The sequence below is a fragment of the Lagenorhynchus albirostris genome, chromosome 3 (assembly GCF_949774975.1).
Source record: "Lagenorhynchus albirostris chromosome 3, mLagAlb1.1, whole genome shotgun sequence".
In the NCBI taxonomy this organism is placed as follows: Eukaryota; Metazoa; Chordata; class Mammalia; order Artiodactyla; family Delphinidae; genus Lagenorhynchus; species Lagenorhynchus albirostris.
The window spans coordinates 78,219,082-78,235,650 of NC_083097.1; the positions used below are offsets into that span (position 1 = coordinate 78,219,082).

The 16,569-nt window shown below is 36.1% G+C and overlaps 1 protein-coding gene across 1 annotated transcript in view; it reads left to right on the plus strand.

Annotated features, from left to right (window-relative positions):
• The window catches only part of LNPEP (leucyl and cystinyl aminopeptidase), a 98,459-nt gene that overhangs the window by 50,163 nt on the left and 31,727 nt on the right, over positions 1-16,569 (plus strand). Inside the window, exons 5-8 of the mRNA XM_060146168.1 lie at positions 8,154-8,274; positions 8,963-9,117; positions 10,770-10,883; positions 12,480-12,614. Coding sequence (XP_060002151.1) covers positions 8,154-8,274; positions 8,963-9,117; positions 10,770-10,883; positions 12,480-12,614 — 525 coding nt within the window. The remainder of the gene's footprint in view (positions 1-8,153; positions 8,275-8,962; positions 9,118-10,769; positions 10,884-12,479; positions 12,615-16,569) is intronic.

The following is a 16,569-nucleotide window of genomic DNA, read 5'->3' on the forward strand; positions in this document are numbered from 1 at the left end:
TCAGAGCAGATAAATGAAATAGACACCAGAAAGAGAGTAGAAAAGATCAACAAAACGAAGAGCTGGATTTTTAGAAAGGTAAATGAAATTGACAAACCTTTAGCTAGACTAGTGAAAAAAGAAGACTCAAAATCAGAAATGAAAGGAGACATTACAGCTGATACCACAGAAGTACAAAGGATCATAAGAGCCTACTGTGAATAACTATAGGCCAAGAAATTGGATAACCTAGAAGAAATGTATAAACTCCTAGGAACATACAATCTACCAAGACTAAATCATGAAGACATAAAAAAATCTGAACAGATCAGTAATATAAAGAAAGATTGAATTAATAATCAAAAACATCCCAACAAAGAAAAGCCCAGGATCAGATCAGTTTCTCTGGTGAATTCTACCAAGCGTTAAAAAAAAAAAAAATCTATAGATTCAATGCAACAGAATTCTAATGTCATTTTTCACAGAAATAGAAAAAAATAATCCTAAAATTTGTATGGAACCGCAGAGACCTCGAATAGCTAGAGCAATCTTGAGAAAAAAGAACAAAGTTGGAGGTATCACACTTCCTTGATTTCAAACTATACTACAGAGATAAAGTAATCAAAATCATATGCATAGTAATCAAAGAGTATGGTACTGGCATAAAAGTAGACACAGACCAATAGAAAAGAATCAAGACCCCAAAAATAAACTCTGCAAAAATGGTCAACTAATATATGACAAGGGAGCCAAGAATACTCAGTGGGGAAAGGGTAGTCTCTTCAATAAATGGTGCTGGGAAAACTGGATCATCACATGCAGAAGAATGAAATTGGACCCTTATCTTTCACCACTCACAAAAATTAACTGGAAATGGATTAAAGACTTAAATGTAGGATTTGAAAGTATAAAACTCCTAGAAGAAAACATAGAGAAAAAGCTCTTTGACATGGGTCTTGGCAACAATTTTTTGTACATGACACCAAAGCACATGCAACAAAAGCCAAAATCAACAAGTAGGAGAACCTCAAACTAAAAATTTCTGCACTGCAAAAGAAACAGTCAACAAAATTAAAAGGTAACCTGTGGAATGGAAGAACATATCAAATATCTGATAAGAGATTAATATTCAAAATATATAAGGAACTCATACAACTCAGTGGCAAAAAACCAAACAATCTGGTTAAAAAAGGGCAGAGGAACTGAATAGACATTTTTCCAAAGAAGACATGCAGATGACCAACAGATACATCAAAAGGTCCTCAATATCACTAATCAGAAGGAAAATGCAAATCAAAACCTCAGTGAGATACCACCTCACACCTGTTAGAATGACTGCCATCAAAAAGACATAAGTAACAAGTGTTGGTGAGAATGTGGAGAAAAGGGAACCTTTGTGCGCTATTAGTGGGAATGTAAATTGGTGTAGCCACTGTGGAAAACAATATGAGGGTTCCTTAAAAAATTAAAAATAGTACCATCATATGATCCAGAAATCCCACTTCTGGGTATATATCCACAGGATATATATCAAATCAGGATCTTAAAGAGGTCTGCACTTCCATGTTTGTTGCAGCATTACTAACAATAATAATATTATTATTCATAATAATAACTTAAGTGCGGATGAATGGATAAAGAAGATGTCGTCTGTGTATGTATGTATATATATATACACACACACACACAATGGAGTGTTATTCAGCCATGAGAAAGAAAGAAGGAAATCTTGCCATTTGGGACAACATATATGGACCTTGAGGGCATTATGCTAAGTGAAATAAGTCAGACAGACAAAGACTATATGACCTCACTTATGTGTGGAATCTAAAACTGAACTCATGGAAACAGTGGACTCGTGGTTGCCAGGGCCTGAGGGGTGGGGGAGATGGGGAGATGTTGGTCAAAGGGTCCAAACTTCCAGTTATAAATAAGTTCTGGGGAGCTAATGTACAGCATGGTGATTATAGTTAACACTGTATTATATATTTGAAAGTTGCAAAGAAAGTTGCTTAGATGTTCTCACCATGCAAAAGAAATGGTAGTTATGTGAAGTGATGGAAGTGTTAACTTGTGCTACACAATATATAAGTGTATCTAATGAACATGTTGTATACCTTAAATTTACATAATATATGTTAATTATATCATTAAAGCTGCAAAAATTAATTAAATTTAAAATTCACTTCCTTAGTCTCAGTAGCCACATTTCTAGCATTCTTGTGGCTAGTGGCTACCTTATTGGATATCAAAGATATTGAATATTTCCATCAATGCAGAAAATTTTATTGGACAGCAGCAAATCTAGAACATTAAGTGCAGACTTAAAAGATAGCATAAAAATTTAGTTAGAAGAAAAACTCCAAGTTGTAAAAGTCATTTGAATGCACCTTTTGAAAAAGCAAGTCCTGATTGAATTTTCTTCATCTTAAAGAGAGAAGATTGTTTAAATGTCTGCTATGTCTGTAATTTGTCAAGATTGACCCTTTGTTCTAATTAGGCTCCTCTGCTTTTCTTTGTCGTTTGAATCTTCTGTAAATGATTGTTTGACTGGATTTTATGCCTTAATTTCACTGTAAAGACCTTAAAAAGCTAATATTAAAAAGCTAATATCTTCACATACTAACAACATAGGAGAAAAGGGTCTTTTAAAGCTAAAAATGATTATTTTTCATGATAGAAATATGATGGAATTCTTTAATTTATTTTTTTTCATATTTTTGATCCCCACCAGGGTATGTTTTCTACCCTTTGAACACATTCACTTGGATTTGGGCTTCCTTTCCAGACCAAAGAACTTTATTTTAATCACATTGTATTTGGATCTTATTATTTGCTAATTAAGAGGGGCATACTCCTTCTGTTAGAAAAGATTATCATGTCTACTCCATTAACTCTTAGAGAGAAGGGGTGAGGTAAGGATTATCTGGCTCTTCATCAGCAATAACACTGCCATATGACTTCATGCTCAAAGGATGGAGACCTGTTCGTGTTCAAGGGTAATGTGGACTACATTGAGTAAGTGCTCAATATCATTTACTCACCTTTGGGTTTAAAAGAGTTTTGGGCAAGTCTAAACCAAAGAGTTTTTCGGCGTCCTTTCGAAAGGATTTTAAGACTGGTTTAATTCTGAAAAAAATTCAATTAATCTCTCTTCAAGTTTTGCACCCCAAATTTAGCCCTTGATGCAGATGTTGCAGCCTTGATAAAACCTAAAAGGTTCAATCTTAAGTCAGGTTGCTTCTTCAAGAGCCAGCTGAGTACCACCCTCTCCTTGAAACTTTTCGTTCTTTCCCCAGCTGGGATTAATCATTCCCTCTCTGATATTTCATAGCACTTTAGTTACATCTCTGTTGTAGTTCTTATCACACTCTTTGATATAAAATCCCCAGCACTTTTTATTGTATCTCAAAATGTATGTAGTCTTGGCTTTTTATTTTCCCTCTCTTTCTCTCCCCCTCCCTCCCTCTCTCTCTCTTTCTTTCAACAGCTATGCTGGCTTCTTACTGCTTGTAGGATTACATTCAAACTCGTAATTCTGTGATATTCAAGGCCCTCATAAATTTGGTTATATTTCTAGTTGCTCCAATGGAATTCTTTCATCTAGTCAGGCTGAATTATTCACTGCTCAGATATATACCTCATATATTATATATATATATATATCTTATATATAACATATATATAAAACATATAACATATATATAACATATATGTATAACATATATATATATATTTTTTGTCCACAACAGTTGACCCTTGAAGAACACGAGTTTGAACTGCGCAAGTCCACTTATTGCACATTTTTTTCAATAGTAAATACTGCAGTACTACACGATCCATAGTTTGAATCCTTAGATGCAGAAGACTGACTATAAGTTATACTCAGATTTTCAACTGTTCCAAGGGTTGTTGCCCCAACCCCGTCATTGTTCAAGGGTCAACTGGAAAGAGAGAGAGATTGAAAGAGAGAGAGGAGTTTCAAGTGACTTTTTTTGCTTTTTATTTACATGTATTAGGAAGCAACATGGTTAAACATGGACTCTGGCATCTACCTCGGTTCAGCTCTCTCCTATACAGCTTTCTACCTATGTGCCCTTGGGCAGACTGCTCTGTAATTCTCTAAACCTCACCTTCCACAACTCTAATACTATATTGTCTATATCAGCCTGCTCTCTCAAGGATTAAGTTTTTTAAATTCCTGTAAAATCTTCGGTACCTGGCAGATAGTAATACACACACAGAGAAACTCCCTTGTATGTATGTAAACTCCCTTGTATATATAAATATAAATATAAATAACCTTTACATTTTTAATGCTACCCAGTAGTAAATGTGTTTTGAAAAAATTACAAATAAACAACTGTTTTATTAACTTTCTCTTTTTATTAGGAAATGGGGGAGACTCTAGCATGTGTGGAGTTATACTCTGTGCAGGCAGTTGTCTTGAGCTCTCATTTATAAACATCTTTTTGTTTTATAAACCAAATGAGAGGAAGGCATTAGCCTCATATTGCTAATGAAGAAACAGTGTACCAGAGAGGTTAAGTAATTGACCTAGATTACATAGCCAGTAAATGATAGTCAGAATTCACTGTCTACCACAATGTACTGCTTCTTACAACAAATGACGTGATTTCTGTAGGTATGGTGATCAGAAATTCAGACATAGAGTCTAATAAAGGATTTTTGTTCCACTAAAATGTAATCTCTAGGATATGTTCTATTTTGTAATATTTGACATTAGGCCTATTTCACAAGATTCAGGAATAAGGCAGTAGGGCTTTACTTATTAATGTCAGTCATAGTAAACAACTGAAAATGTCAAAGTTGACTGTGGATTATTAAACGTGGCCTGTTCAGTGATAAAGATTACTATGTTGTCAAAGACCTAAAGAAAGAGAGAACATTTGTTTTATCATTTCTGTCCATTATTCAATGTTCCTTAAACCTCTCTCTGCCTTCAGGAATGCCAGAATTACCTAGAAAATTCTAGGCTAGTTTTGAAATACACTTTATCAGTTTGTCTTGAGGTTTTTATTTTGTTGTTGCCATTACCTGATTTCGTTTTTACCATAGACAGGTCTAATTTATAGAATCAGAATCCATTGGTGGTTAGTCAGATGTGGACATCATGTCTGTTTAACATCCAAACAGAACCTTCAACACTATTATCCATGTGAAGTTATAATTTTAATTTATTCTTATTTAGTCAGGAACATGACTTAGCTCCACAAACAACATTTCCTCAAGTATCCTTCCAACAACTAGGGACATTATACGTAATTTATATCATTCTCCTAAGGTCTCAAGTCCCATGTAATCAATTATTCTGGATAGACTTCATTCTGGTGAGGTTTTTTTGTGTTTGGGTTGTTTTTATTTTTTTAAGGAATTTATGCTTTTTGTATGTTCAGCTGTCTGTTTAGGAAAGCTGGTGTTTTTCAGGAAACTTAGTATTGGAAGATTCCAATATTTTCTGTCTTCATAAATCTTGCAGGCTGTATTGTTGTTCTTTGGGGGGGATGAGGTTTGGTTTTGGTTTTGCTTTTATCTAGTTTTTGCTTCTTATTAAATTAAGGAGCAGAGTAAGTTAAACCTAACAAACCTGCTGTTCCTCAGTCTTAACTCTTTTCTCTGAGAGCTGACTAGGAGACTTTTTTGTGTCTTTTATAAATCTCTCAGTCTTAGCAAGAGATGTTGTAGGAAAAATTTTAAGTTGTAAGGCCTGAGCACCAGTTGACTTGCATTTAACAGTGTTTAGAGTGCTCTTACCAAGTGCAGGGTGCTGGTCAAAACTTCTTTGTTGAACTAGATTGCTTTCTTTGTTTATTTCTTACTGCTTCTGTTGCTCTTAAAACAAGCATGATAATAATGTAATGACCTGACAATTCATCTCTAGTGAGAAATCACAGCACATATTTTAAAGGAAGAGAAGTAGAAGGAAAGAGAAAATGCCAAACTACCTTTCTTCCTAGTCATTGTATTCCAGAAATGGGACTCAGTGGATCCTTTGGTCAGATTTCAGTTCCATGTGAACTTCTTTTTTCTCCCTTTACTTTTCATCTAATGAAAGATGCTTTCACACATAGTGATGGGAGTGGCCAAATGTGTGTTTGGGAGAAGGATGTTTGAGGAGGAACCTGGAGTATATGGGTGGTGTTTCTGTTAGGACAGCATCTTCTAGATGGTTACATTGACTGGAACATAAAATATGTATGTGTGGAAAGAGCAGGCAGAAATAATAAAGACTGGTCTCAAATTCCAAGTGATCTTGGTACAGTCATTTATAATGGTAGTTAGATTTAGGAAGAATATGTCAGACTTTGTTGTGTGTGCTTGTGTGCTAACACTTTCACAGGGGGAATGATGCAGGAAGTGTGCATGGTCCTTTGGCAGGTGGTGACTGAATTCAATAAGCTGTGGTCACAGTCCTGTACCAAGGGCTGCAGATGTTCGAATGCTGGGCTGGTGAAGTACACTTGGCCACATGATGTGATATTAAATTTCTTCCATAGTTACTTTAGAAAGTAACATATTGTATATGGGCTAACTGAACTCCTAACACTTCATTGTTCCTGTCACTGTTGCCACAAATGCTCTCCTCATACATATTTTACCCCATTTCTGATGGGATTCTATTTGTAGTAATGATAATAACTACTATTTATTGAACACTTCTTTTGTGTCAGGCACTATTCTAAGTTCTATACATATTAGTTCGTTTAATCCTGACAGCAACCCTGTGAGGATAGGAGCTACTTTTATCACCATTTTATAGATAAGGAGATTGAGGCTAACTAAGTTCACACAACTAGCAGAGATTTGAACCTGGCAGTCTCATTACAGAGCTTGTGCATTTAATTTTGTTGTTTGTTTACTTAAATTTTTTTCTTTATATTTAATTTTTAATGCCATGTTACCTCCATGTTTTTGTGATTAACGCATATGTTCTATAGACTAAGGCCCCACATAAAGACAATTAAAGCTGAAATTATGACCTCTGAGAAATTGTTGACTGTTTTTCAGTGCTTTAATGAAAGACCAAAAATAATTTGGGGTTAGAGTTCACCAATGTATTTTTTCAAATGGTGAATTATTCAATAGGTCTCTATTTCCCACCTGTTGGGATCTTTATTTTGAGGTTTTTATCTTCTGCTGTGTCTTGTCCATATCCTACTTTCCCAAGTTGAGTACAGAGGGATTTTTTCTTTCAGTCAATTGAAAAACAATAAATATTGCTTTTTAAAACCTGTTGCTTTTAATGTAACTGCTTAAATTTTGCCTTTGATACTTACTGATAAGACATGTCTAGTTAGTTACATCATATGTGTTTAACTTATGCACTTAATCAGAAAAAGAGAGAAAGAATAACAATTTAAGTAATGTGGGCAACTGCATCTTCCCTGGAGCATGCTCCCTGAAGTGATTGGGCAGTGTGGGCATGCATCCCAGTATCCGCTTACCTGGTTTTAGTTACCGTGTGCCACTCACTGAGTGTTTCACTCTGCTGGGTATGGTTGTTTTTGATACAACATGTTCCTTAAAAACGAGCCAACAACTGCAGGAAAAAAAAAAAAGGAAGCAGTTCCAAGGCTTCCAAGAAAAACTGGCTGTGCCATACTTGCTGAAAGAGAATGTGTTGGTCTCTAATAGGTTTCCCCAGGGTAATGTCAACATTTCTGTATTAGGTGTTTATATTAGAACTAACGCCCTTGTAAGCTGTGACTTCTCTGTATTGAATGCCTGCTCGATGCCAGGCACTGTGATAGGTGCTGAAAAGATGAAAACTTAGTTTTGGCCTTCAAATAATTCACAGTTTGATAGCTCATAGACAGGGAAGGGCCATTGTAGGTAATGGAGAGGAAGAGAAGAGTATCATAAAATTAAACAGGCAGATGCTTATAAATTGCTATATGATATAAAATAGTTTATTTTGGATATCATGTTAACTTTAAACTTACTGATTGCTTTTTTTTTTAACATTGTTGTATGTATGGAAATGACTTGCTAAATCCTATAGGGGTTAAAAGAACTACAAGCGAGAGTTGCTGTCCTGAAAAATCTCATATATCTTTATGTAGTTCTCAGGTATGCTAATCTTGACAGTGTTCACCTGAATATCATGCCATTTTAATTGTACCTGTCTTTACATCATACCTGTTACCTTTTAGGTTTCTATATATGCTGTCCCAGAAAAGATTGGTCAAGTTCACCATGCCTTGGAAACAACTGTGAAGCTTCTTGAGTTTTATCAAAACTACTTTGAAATTCAATACCCACTAAAGAAACTGGGTAAGAATCAAACAGTGCCTCTGATTTTCATTATCATTATAACCTAGATTTATGTTGCAAATGTTTTTTTCGGAAGAACTTTTGCCGAAGTTATTTTAAAGGAAAACCAAGAAACACTGTTAACTGTTTGCCTTCAAAATTGTTTGTATTTGTTAAGATTATTTAGATTCCATGGATGTATCTGAAAGTGGAGCTTAAAACACTTAGAAGTTTATGGGACTATTTCAGAGGTGCTGTGTAAGTGGGGATTTGCTTAGGGCTTAGTCTGGAGTTTGACTAGTTCTAATTTTCTAAGAAATTCCTAATTCAAATAATAATAGGAGTAATGAGAGCTCAGGAAAGCAAGAGCATTTCAGTGCTGTTCAACATGGAGCTGGTTTTAGCTAGAAGAACGTTGGCCCTGCCTCTTGTCCTCCTTGCTCTGGGAACTTCTTCATTGTGAAGGAATTAGGTATCTTCTCTTGCTCAGGGACAGAGCAACAGTGACTCTACAGGGGGTAGGTCAGGTCTTCCTCAACTGACAGGTAGGTGATGAGCATACAGGGCTAGGAAGGTTCATTTCCTTAGGAGTATAAATGAATTCACTGCCTTCTGATTCAGTGATAGACCAATGGGTAAAATATTTTGATTTAATTAGGGAGTGCCTTAGATGGGGTAAAGTCGATAACCTCTTTCTTGTTATGTCCAGATTTGGTGGCTATTCCTGACTTTGAAGCAGGAGCAATGGAAAATTGGGGTTTGCTCACCTTCCGAGAAGAGACACTTCTGTATGATAATAATACTTCTTCAGTGGTGGATAAAAAGCTGGTTACTAAAATCATCGCTCATGAGCTGGCCCATCAGGTATCAGCAGCCAAGGCTGTTATATCTCACACCTGTGGTCTGTTTCATATCCTAGAGCTTTAGAATACATTTAGATGCTAATAATAATTCAGCTTTTTATTATAGCATTGCCTTCTTTCATAATAATATGATGCTTTTCAAACAAACTTAATTTTCGGATAAAAATGCTATATAATGTTTTGTATAGGGTTTTACAGTTTATAAAGCATTTTCACATCCATTTTCTCTCTTACTTTTCATAACTTGGTGGGGAAGAAACCTTTTCCCTGAGTTGTACTCTTCTTCTTACAACTCTTGGACTGTAGTTGTCAGGACTAGATTTATTGTTTTGTCTCCTGCTAAAACTGGGTTCTTAGTTAATTCGGGAGAGGGAAGGTACTCTGTATGACATAGAGAAAAAGAAAGAAAATTATATGAATACATGAACCTCCCTCTTTCTTCCCCAACACCTTGTCTCTCTTGTGCCCTCGATGAGGTGTTCATCAGGGTAGGGTATGGTATGGGGGTGTTGTGATGGTGGGAGCATGTGGAGGAAGAGTGGGACATGCTCTGGCAGTGGACAGCCTACCTCAGACACAGTCTGTAGCCCACCCTGCAGCCCTCGTGAGGGCTTCATGACATGCTGGCATATGAAGCGTATGCTTATTTACTGTTACAGTTTTAGGCATGTAGACAAGTTGTTTTTTGGGGGATCTGCTCTAGGTCTGTTATTTCTGGGTCTGGCCATCACGCCTGGGGGAGTGTTTCTCATTTACTTCTTCTTTAGGACTTACAAGTCATCTTCCTCTGAAACAGGTTTTAAGATAATATCTTTGAAAAATATGCTTTTGTAATTCTCAAAGTTGTTTTGTTTCAGTACCTAGTAACCCTGTCATTTTGCTGATGGCTCGAGACAAGCCCTTGGCCACACTGACTAAATTGCACACCCTTTATTTCACTCTTTATTTACCACTCTTTATTTCAGGGATTTTGAGATGCATTTTTTTTAAGGGAGTCTCGTATCGTTTTTTTTCCTTCTTCTTACCACCTCATGGAAAAAGCCATTTAAAGTTCTTTCTGATTTCATTTATTTGTATGCATGCCAAATTTCTTACAGAATGTTATTTGAATTCTGTTTTGAATTATATAAATACTGCCCTCAACTTGGGTGACTGAGGAGAAACCTGCAGTCCAGGCTCTCTGACTATAGGAATATCCCTCACATAGAAATTTATTTTTTAGTTGTCATGATGATTGTAAATACAATGGAAAATAATATTACTAACTAGACATTAGAAAGTAGAATTTCATTATCTAGGAAATCTTACTTTTAATGAGGTGACTCCTTTTTGTTTACCTAGTATATAACGTGTGTTACATTGATAAATATGCTAATTGTCTTTCTTGCCTGTTTCATTTAAGGTAAAATGTTAAATTTTTTATTTTACTTTTAAAGTGAATTTATACAATTTATGCAATTCTACTTTTAAAGTAAATTTATATTACAAATATCATTTATTTGCAAGTCTTTAATTTGAATATAGTTTGTGTTAACTGTAATAAGTATATTTTTCAGTAATTGTAATCTGGTTATAGGTGATTAATCTGACAATTCAATTATTAGAAAATTCTTGAGAGTGTAAAGTTAGTTAGTCGTTTGTTTTTTCCCACAGTGGTTTGGTAATCTGGTAACAATGCAGTGGTGGAACGATGTATGGCTAAATGAAGGTTTTGCTACTTTCATGGAGTATTTCTCTTTGGAAAAAATATTCGGAGAGCTCTCCAGTGTAAGTACACTATTTGTGAGGCCTACTATGAATGCCAGAGGGAAAAATAGCCAAATCATATTCAACATGTATTTTCCATTCATTTGGAGTAATGAAAATGTTTCTAGAAAGATATGATAAAATTGACCCTTGTTATTGATCTCTATACTTGAGATTTGACAGTGAAAATTGTGCTTTTATTTACTGATGTATTTCAGAAAGCTGAAATTTTGTGAAATTATTTTACACTTTGTCATTAAGATGAACATTTTAAATTGCTTTCCTACATTTTATTTTAATAGATGTGGCCCTTCTGCTTGAAGGAATTTAGATAGAGTTGAAAAGCCTCTTTCTGCAAAACAAAACTTTTTATCCTATGTTATTAAAGAGAAAAAAATTAAGACATTTTGTAGCAATGCTGTCTCTCTGTTATCACTGTGATCTTTCTTACAACAGTGATACATAAGTTGATACAGACAAATAATTTGCTCTTTTTAGGTACAAACCATATTTACAAAGACATGGAACACCATTTTGTTACAGGGAGCATAATAATATTGTTACTATGTTCTTAGACTCTCTGGAGATGTTTCTTATCATTAGAGATATTTTGACACACTAGGTCATATATGACAGATATTGCCAAATAATTCAAGCAGTAGGTGGAAAAGTATAAAGACCCCTTTCAACTCTAAAGTTCTGTGACTTTCTATTAAACTTCCTGAATGTATGATCCAAGATTGCTTCAAAAAAGGAATACTCTCTGTAATGGCCTATGTGGGAAAAGAATTAAAAAAAAAAAAAAAGAGTGGATATATGTATATGTGTAACTGATTCACTTTACTATACACCTGAAACTAATACAGCATTGTAAATCAACTATACTCCATTAAAAATCAAAAAAAAAAGAGAATACTGTTAGACCTTTCAATTTGAAATTTTTATGTAGGGCCTGTTCAAAAATTTCAGGTGGTAAAATGAACTCATTTTAAGCTAGAATATTAATAAGCAAGGTATTCTAAATCTGTGTATGCTACTTAATTAAGCAAAGAGATACACAGTTTCACCACTTGGTGGTGCCCAGAATGTTAAAAAAACTTCTAATATACATTCTAGAGGAGCTCATCTACTGAGCTCTCAGACTTCTTGCTGTTTAAGAGTTATATGTTACTTCGAATGAACCTTAGTTAAGGGAAATGTATATTATCGTAACAGAAAAGCTGGATTATGTATGAGAAATCAGCTTAAGGAACAGTTCCTATTTTTTTTATTTCAGATTTTATTTTACAAATATACGTTAGCCATTTTTAAATATTCATTTTGAATATCTGAATTTAGCATTTGGTTGTTTTAGTAATAAATTCTCAGCTTATACTGTTGTTTAGGAAACACTGTTTTCCATGGGGCCAGGAGGTTATAATTCTACTTTCAAATTTAAGGAATATGCATAAATGTCACATTCTTCCTACATTTTCAAAAGCTTATTTCTGACGTTTAGTGAAGCTAGTTAATTTTTTATAATGACCTTAAACAGTAATTAGTCTAATTCATATAAATAATTACTATACTTGCCTCTGTCTTTAATACATGGTTTCTTAATGTTTCATTTTTTGCTAGTATGAAGATTTCTTAGATGCTCGATTTAAAACCCTGAAGAAAGATTCCTTGAATTCATCTCATCCAATATCATCATTATCTGTTCAGTCTTCAGAACAGATTGAAGAAATGTTTGATTCTCTTTCCTATTTTAAGGTATTGCTATACACAAAAAGTACCTGGAGTAGGTTACAAATTAATTTCATATGTGAGCAAGCTGCTTGATTTAGATTATTTTAAAGATTAAATAGGTGTTATTTTCAGGTACCCTGTTAAACTTTAAGATGTTTGCTTCTATGTAAATCTTGGTCTTAACTTTATATGGGTTTTTCTTTCTTTCTCTGTCTCTTGTTTTAAGTTCTCTACCTAGTATTTTGGGTAGTTAACCAGAACTTATAGTAATGTATTTTTTGAAGTAGGATCACTGTCCAGATTTGCAGGTAGAATATGTCCAGGGAAGGTTCTAAGCCCTTGGCTGTGTTATTCAGGATTGAGGTGTGTTCCAAAGTCAGAATTGCCAAAACAAGTAAGTAAAAGGAGATTTTTAAGAATTGAAGATTTGTTGTAGAATTAGAAACATAGACTCCAGGTTTGGGGGTGAAGCAAAAACAGAAACAGAGAAACCTGATTAGGATCATTGTAAGAGAACAGGATAGGGATATCAGTGCCACTCACATTTGTGTAGGGAGGGAGGGCTGAATGTTATAGCTTGTTGACCTCCTTAGTCTGGCTATCAGATTAAGATCAATAAATTGAATTCTTGTCCTGGACAGAGAGGAAGATATACAGAACATATGAGTTCATGTCATCAAGAAACTCAAAGTTTAGGTGGTAAGTACTTGTGAAGCAGTAAGAGGTAGTACGTGCTAATTGAATGGTACAGAGTATTTTTGCCTGGGATTATGGAGAGAAATTTTTTGGAGGAAAATGGAAATTGAGATGAATTAAATAATAGGAAGAATATAGGTAAAGAGGAATGGGAACAGTAGAATAGGGCAAGAGTGGGATGATGAGGTCTGCAAAGAAAAAGTCAGGAATACTAATGGGCAGGGAAATTTTGTTTAGGTATCAAATGTTTGCAGTGGAAGCCACATGTAGAGTAGGGGAAAGATAAGAAAGGTAGGTTGGAGCTCAGTTGTAGAAGATCCTGAATGCCATCAGGAATCTGGACTTTTTCTGTAATCAGTGGGAAGCTTTTTCAACAGAGGAATGGCTTGATCAAGTGACTGTTTAGGAAAATTAATTTGTTTCAGTTTATAAAGTAGATTTAAGTGGAGAGAGACCTAAAATCAGGAAATTGCTGCTGAAGTACAAGCATGAAATGGTAAAAGTTTAAAATTAGAAGTGGTAGTGAGAGTAGAAGGGAAATGATGGGTGTGAAAAAACCCTGAGTGTAGGGAAGTACTTAAAGGACTTAGCGACGGGGTAAAGCAGGTAAAGAAGGAGGCAGAGGGCTTCCCTGGTGGCGCAGTGGTTGGGAGTCCGCCTTCCGATGCAGGGGCCGCGGGTTCGTGCCCCAGTCTGAGAGGACCCCACGTGCCGCGGAGTGGCTGGGCCCGTGAGCCATGGCCGCTGGGCCTGCGCGTCCGGAGCCTGTGCTCCACGGCGGGAGAGGCCGCAATGGTGAGAGGCCCGCGTACCGCAAAAAAAAAAAAAAAGGAGGCAGAAATGTGTTCCAGGTTCAAGCCTGACTGGCAGGGAGAATGGTAGTACTGTTAATAAATGAGGAAATCAGGAGTTCAATTAGCTATATTAAATGTATTCCAATTAGAGCTACTGCTATGTGTTGTGATTTTTAAATCCCATACTGGACCTGCCAATAAAAAAAATCTTACGACTTGCAATTCTTTTCTTATATAGAACAGTTATTTCAGGATCTCTTGCTACAGAGCTCTTTCTTCCTCTGACCCCCACCTTCCAAACCCAGAATTCAGTGTCTTCTGAGCATGTTGTCTCCACAGCATATCTTATCCCTGTCAGCATGGGAACTACTTATTTCAGAATTGGGAATCTGGCAAATATCCCACATAACAGAGAAAAATAGGACACTGGGTAATTTACCATTATTGTGTGCAAGAAGTAGTAAGTGTCACTAGGGAAATGTGTTTGACAGACATGTTCTATTTGATCTTCATGATCTGCAAGCCTAATTCTGATGCGGGTTGCCTTGTGAGAATTCAGTCATTTAGCAAATCGTACAAGTACCAACCATCTACCTAACATTGTCCTAGGTGCTGGGGATACATCAGGAAATAAGGCGGCCTATGTCACTTTTACCATGGAGCTTCTATTTCAGGTGTCAGAGATAGACACAGACACAATACAAATGAATAAATAAATAGATATTTTGTTTGGTGATTAGTGCTAACATGAAAATAAAGCGTGGTAAGGGAAATGAGAAAGACAAAGGAAATGCTGTTTTATATAAGATGGTTGGGGAAGACCACTGATAAGGTGATATTTGAATACCATCTGGAGGATGTGAGGGAACAAGGCATGTGGACTTCTGGGGGAAAAATGTTCCAGGCAGAGGAAATAACCAGTGCATAGGGCTTGTGTGCAGAAATGAGTTAACGTAGTAGGCCTGAGACTGCTATCATTAGAAAGGCATAATTGTAAGGCTGGCTCTTGGCTGGTATCTGGCAACTTGGATTTGGGGAGAGTTTCCACCATTCCCTGATAAGAATGACTCACTGTGCCCACACTGTTTGTACAGACAATGTGGTTTATGCTAAACATCTGTTTTCCTTCTGGGAGTCTGGAGTTTTGGTACTTGCTAGGCAGAGGACACTTCCATGACTAGCCCCCAATAAAAATCCCAGGTACTGAGTCTCTGATGAACTTCCCTGATAGACAACATTTTATACATGTTGTCACAACTTGTTCCTGGGAGAATTAAGTGCATCCTATCTTACTCCACTGCAGAGGACTCCTGGAAGCTTGTACTTGTTCATCCCATGAACTTTTTCCCTTAGCTGATTTAGCTTCATGTCCTTTCACTGTAATAAATCATAGTGGTGAATATGACTACTGAGTCCTGTGAGTCCTCCTAACACGTCATCATACCTGGGACTTGTCTTGGGAACCCACACAGCTTGAGATGAAGATTGGTTGGCAGGTTCAAGCACCAGCAAGGAGCCAACGTGTCTGGAGTGGAATAAACACAGGGGAAAGTAGTAGATGAAGTGAGAAGGATTATAAGGGGCCACATCATTGTAGATCATCTTATTGGACGTAGTAAGGACCTTGATTTTTTGCAAAGTGGAATGAAAAGCCATTTGATGAGGGAAGTACCATAGTATGATTTTTTTTAAAAAAATCAGCCTTCAACATCATATGGAATCAAGATGACTAGTTAGGAGGTTGTTGTAATAGACCAGTGGCAAGATATTGGTGGCGTGGACAAGGGTGATAGTACTGAAAGTAATGAGCAATGGTTGGTTTTAGAATATATGGTAAACGTTAATCCAGTAGAATTTACTAATGGATTAGATGTGGAATTAAGAGAGGAGTCAAGGACGACTTTAAGATTTTTGCCTGCACAGTTGGAAAAATGGAGTTGTTATTTGCTGAAATGAGAAGATTATTGGAAGAGTATATTTGGGGCAAGAAGAAAAAAAAGTTCAATTTTTGAGTAAGTTTGAGGTGCGTAAGTGGAGATAATAGGCGTGTAGTTGGATATGAGTCTGGAATTGAGGGGAAGTCTGGTTAGATATATAAATTTGCAGGTCATTTAAAACCCCTAGCATTGAGAAGATCATCTAGGAAGAAATTTAGAGAAGAAAAGAAGTCTGAAGATTAAATGCCAGGGGCACCAAAATTTAGTCCTTGAGAAAACAAGGAGGATCCTACAAAAGAGACAGAAAGGGATGGTTAGTTAGGGGAGGAATCAAGAGTGGTATGCCAAGGCCAAGTGCAGAAAGACTTTCAAGGAGGAGTGGGTGATCACTCATATCAAATGCAACTAGTAGGTTGATAAAGGTGAGCCTGAGAATTGACATTGGTTTGACACCATGAGATTCACCAGTGACCTTGATAAAACCACTTTCAGTGGCGTGATGGTCAGAAGATGGCTCAAGAGAAAATGGAAACAGAGCAAATGGAGGTGGCA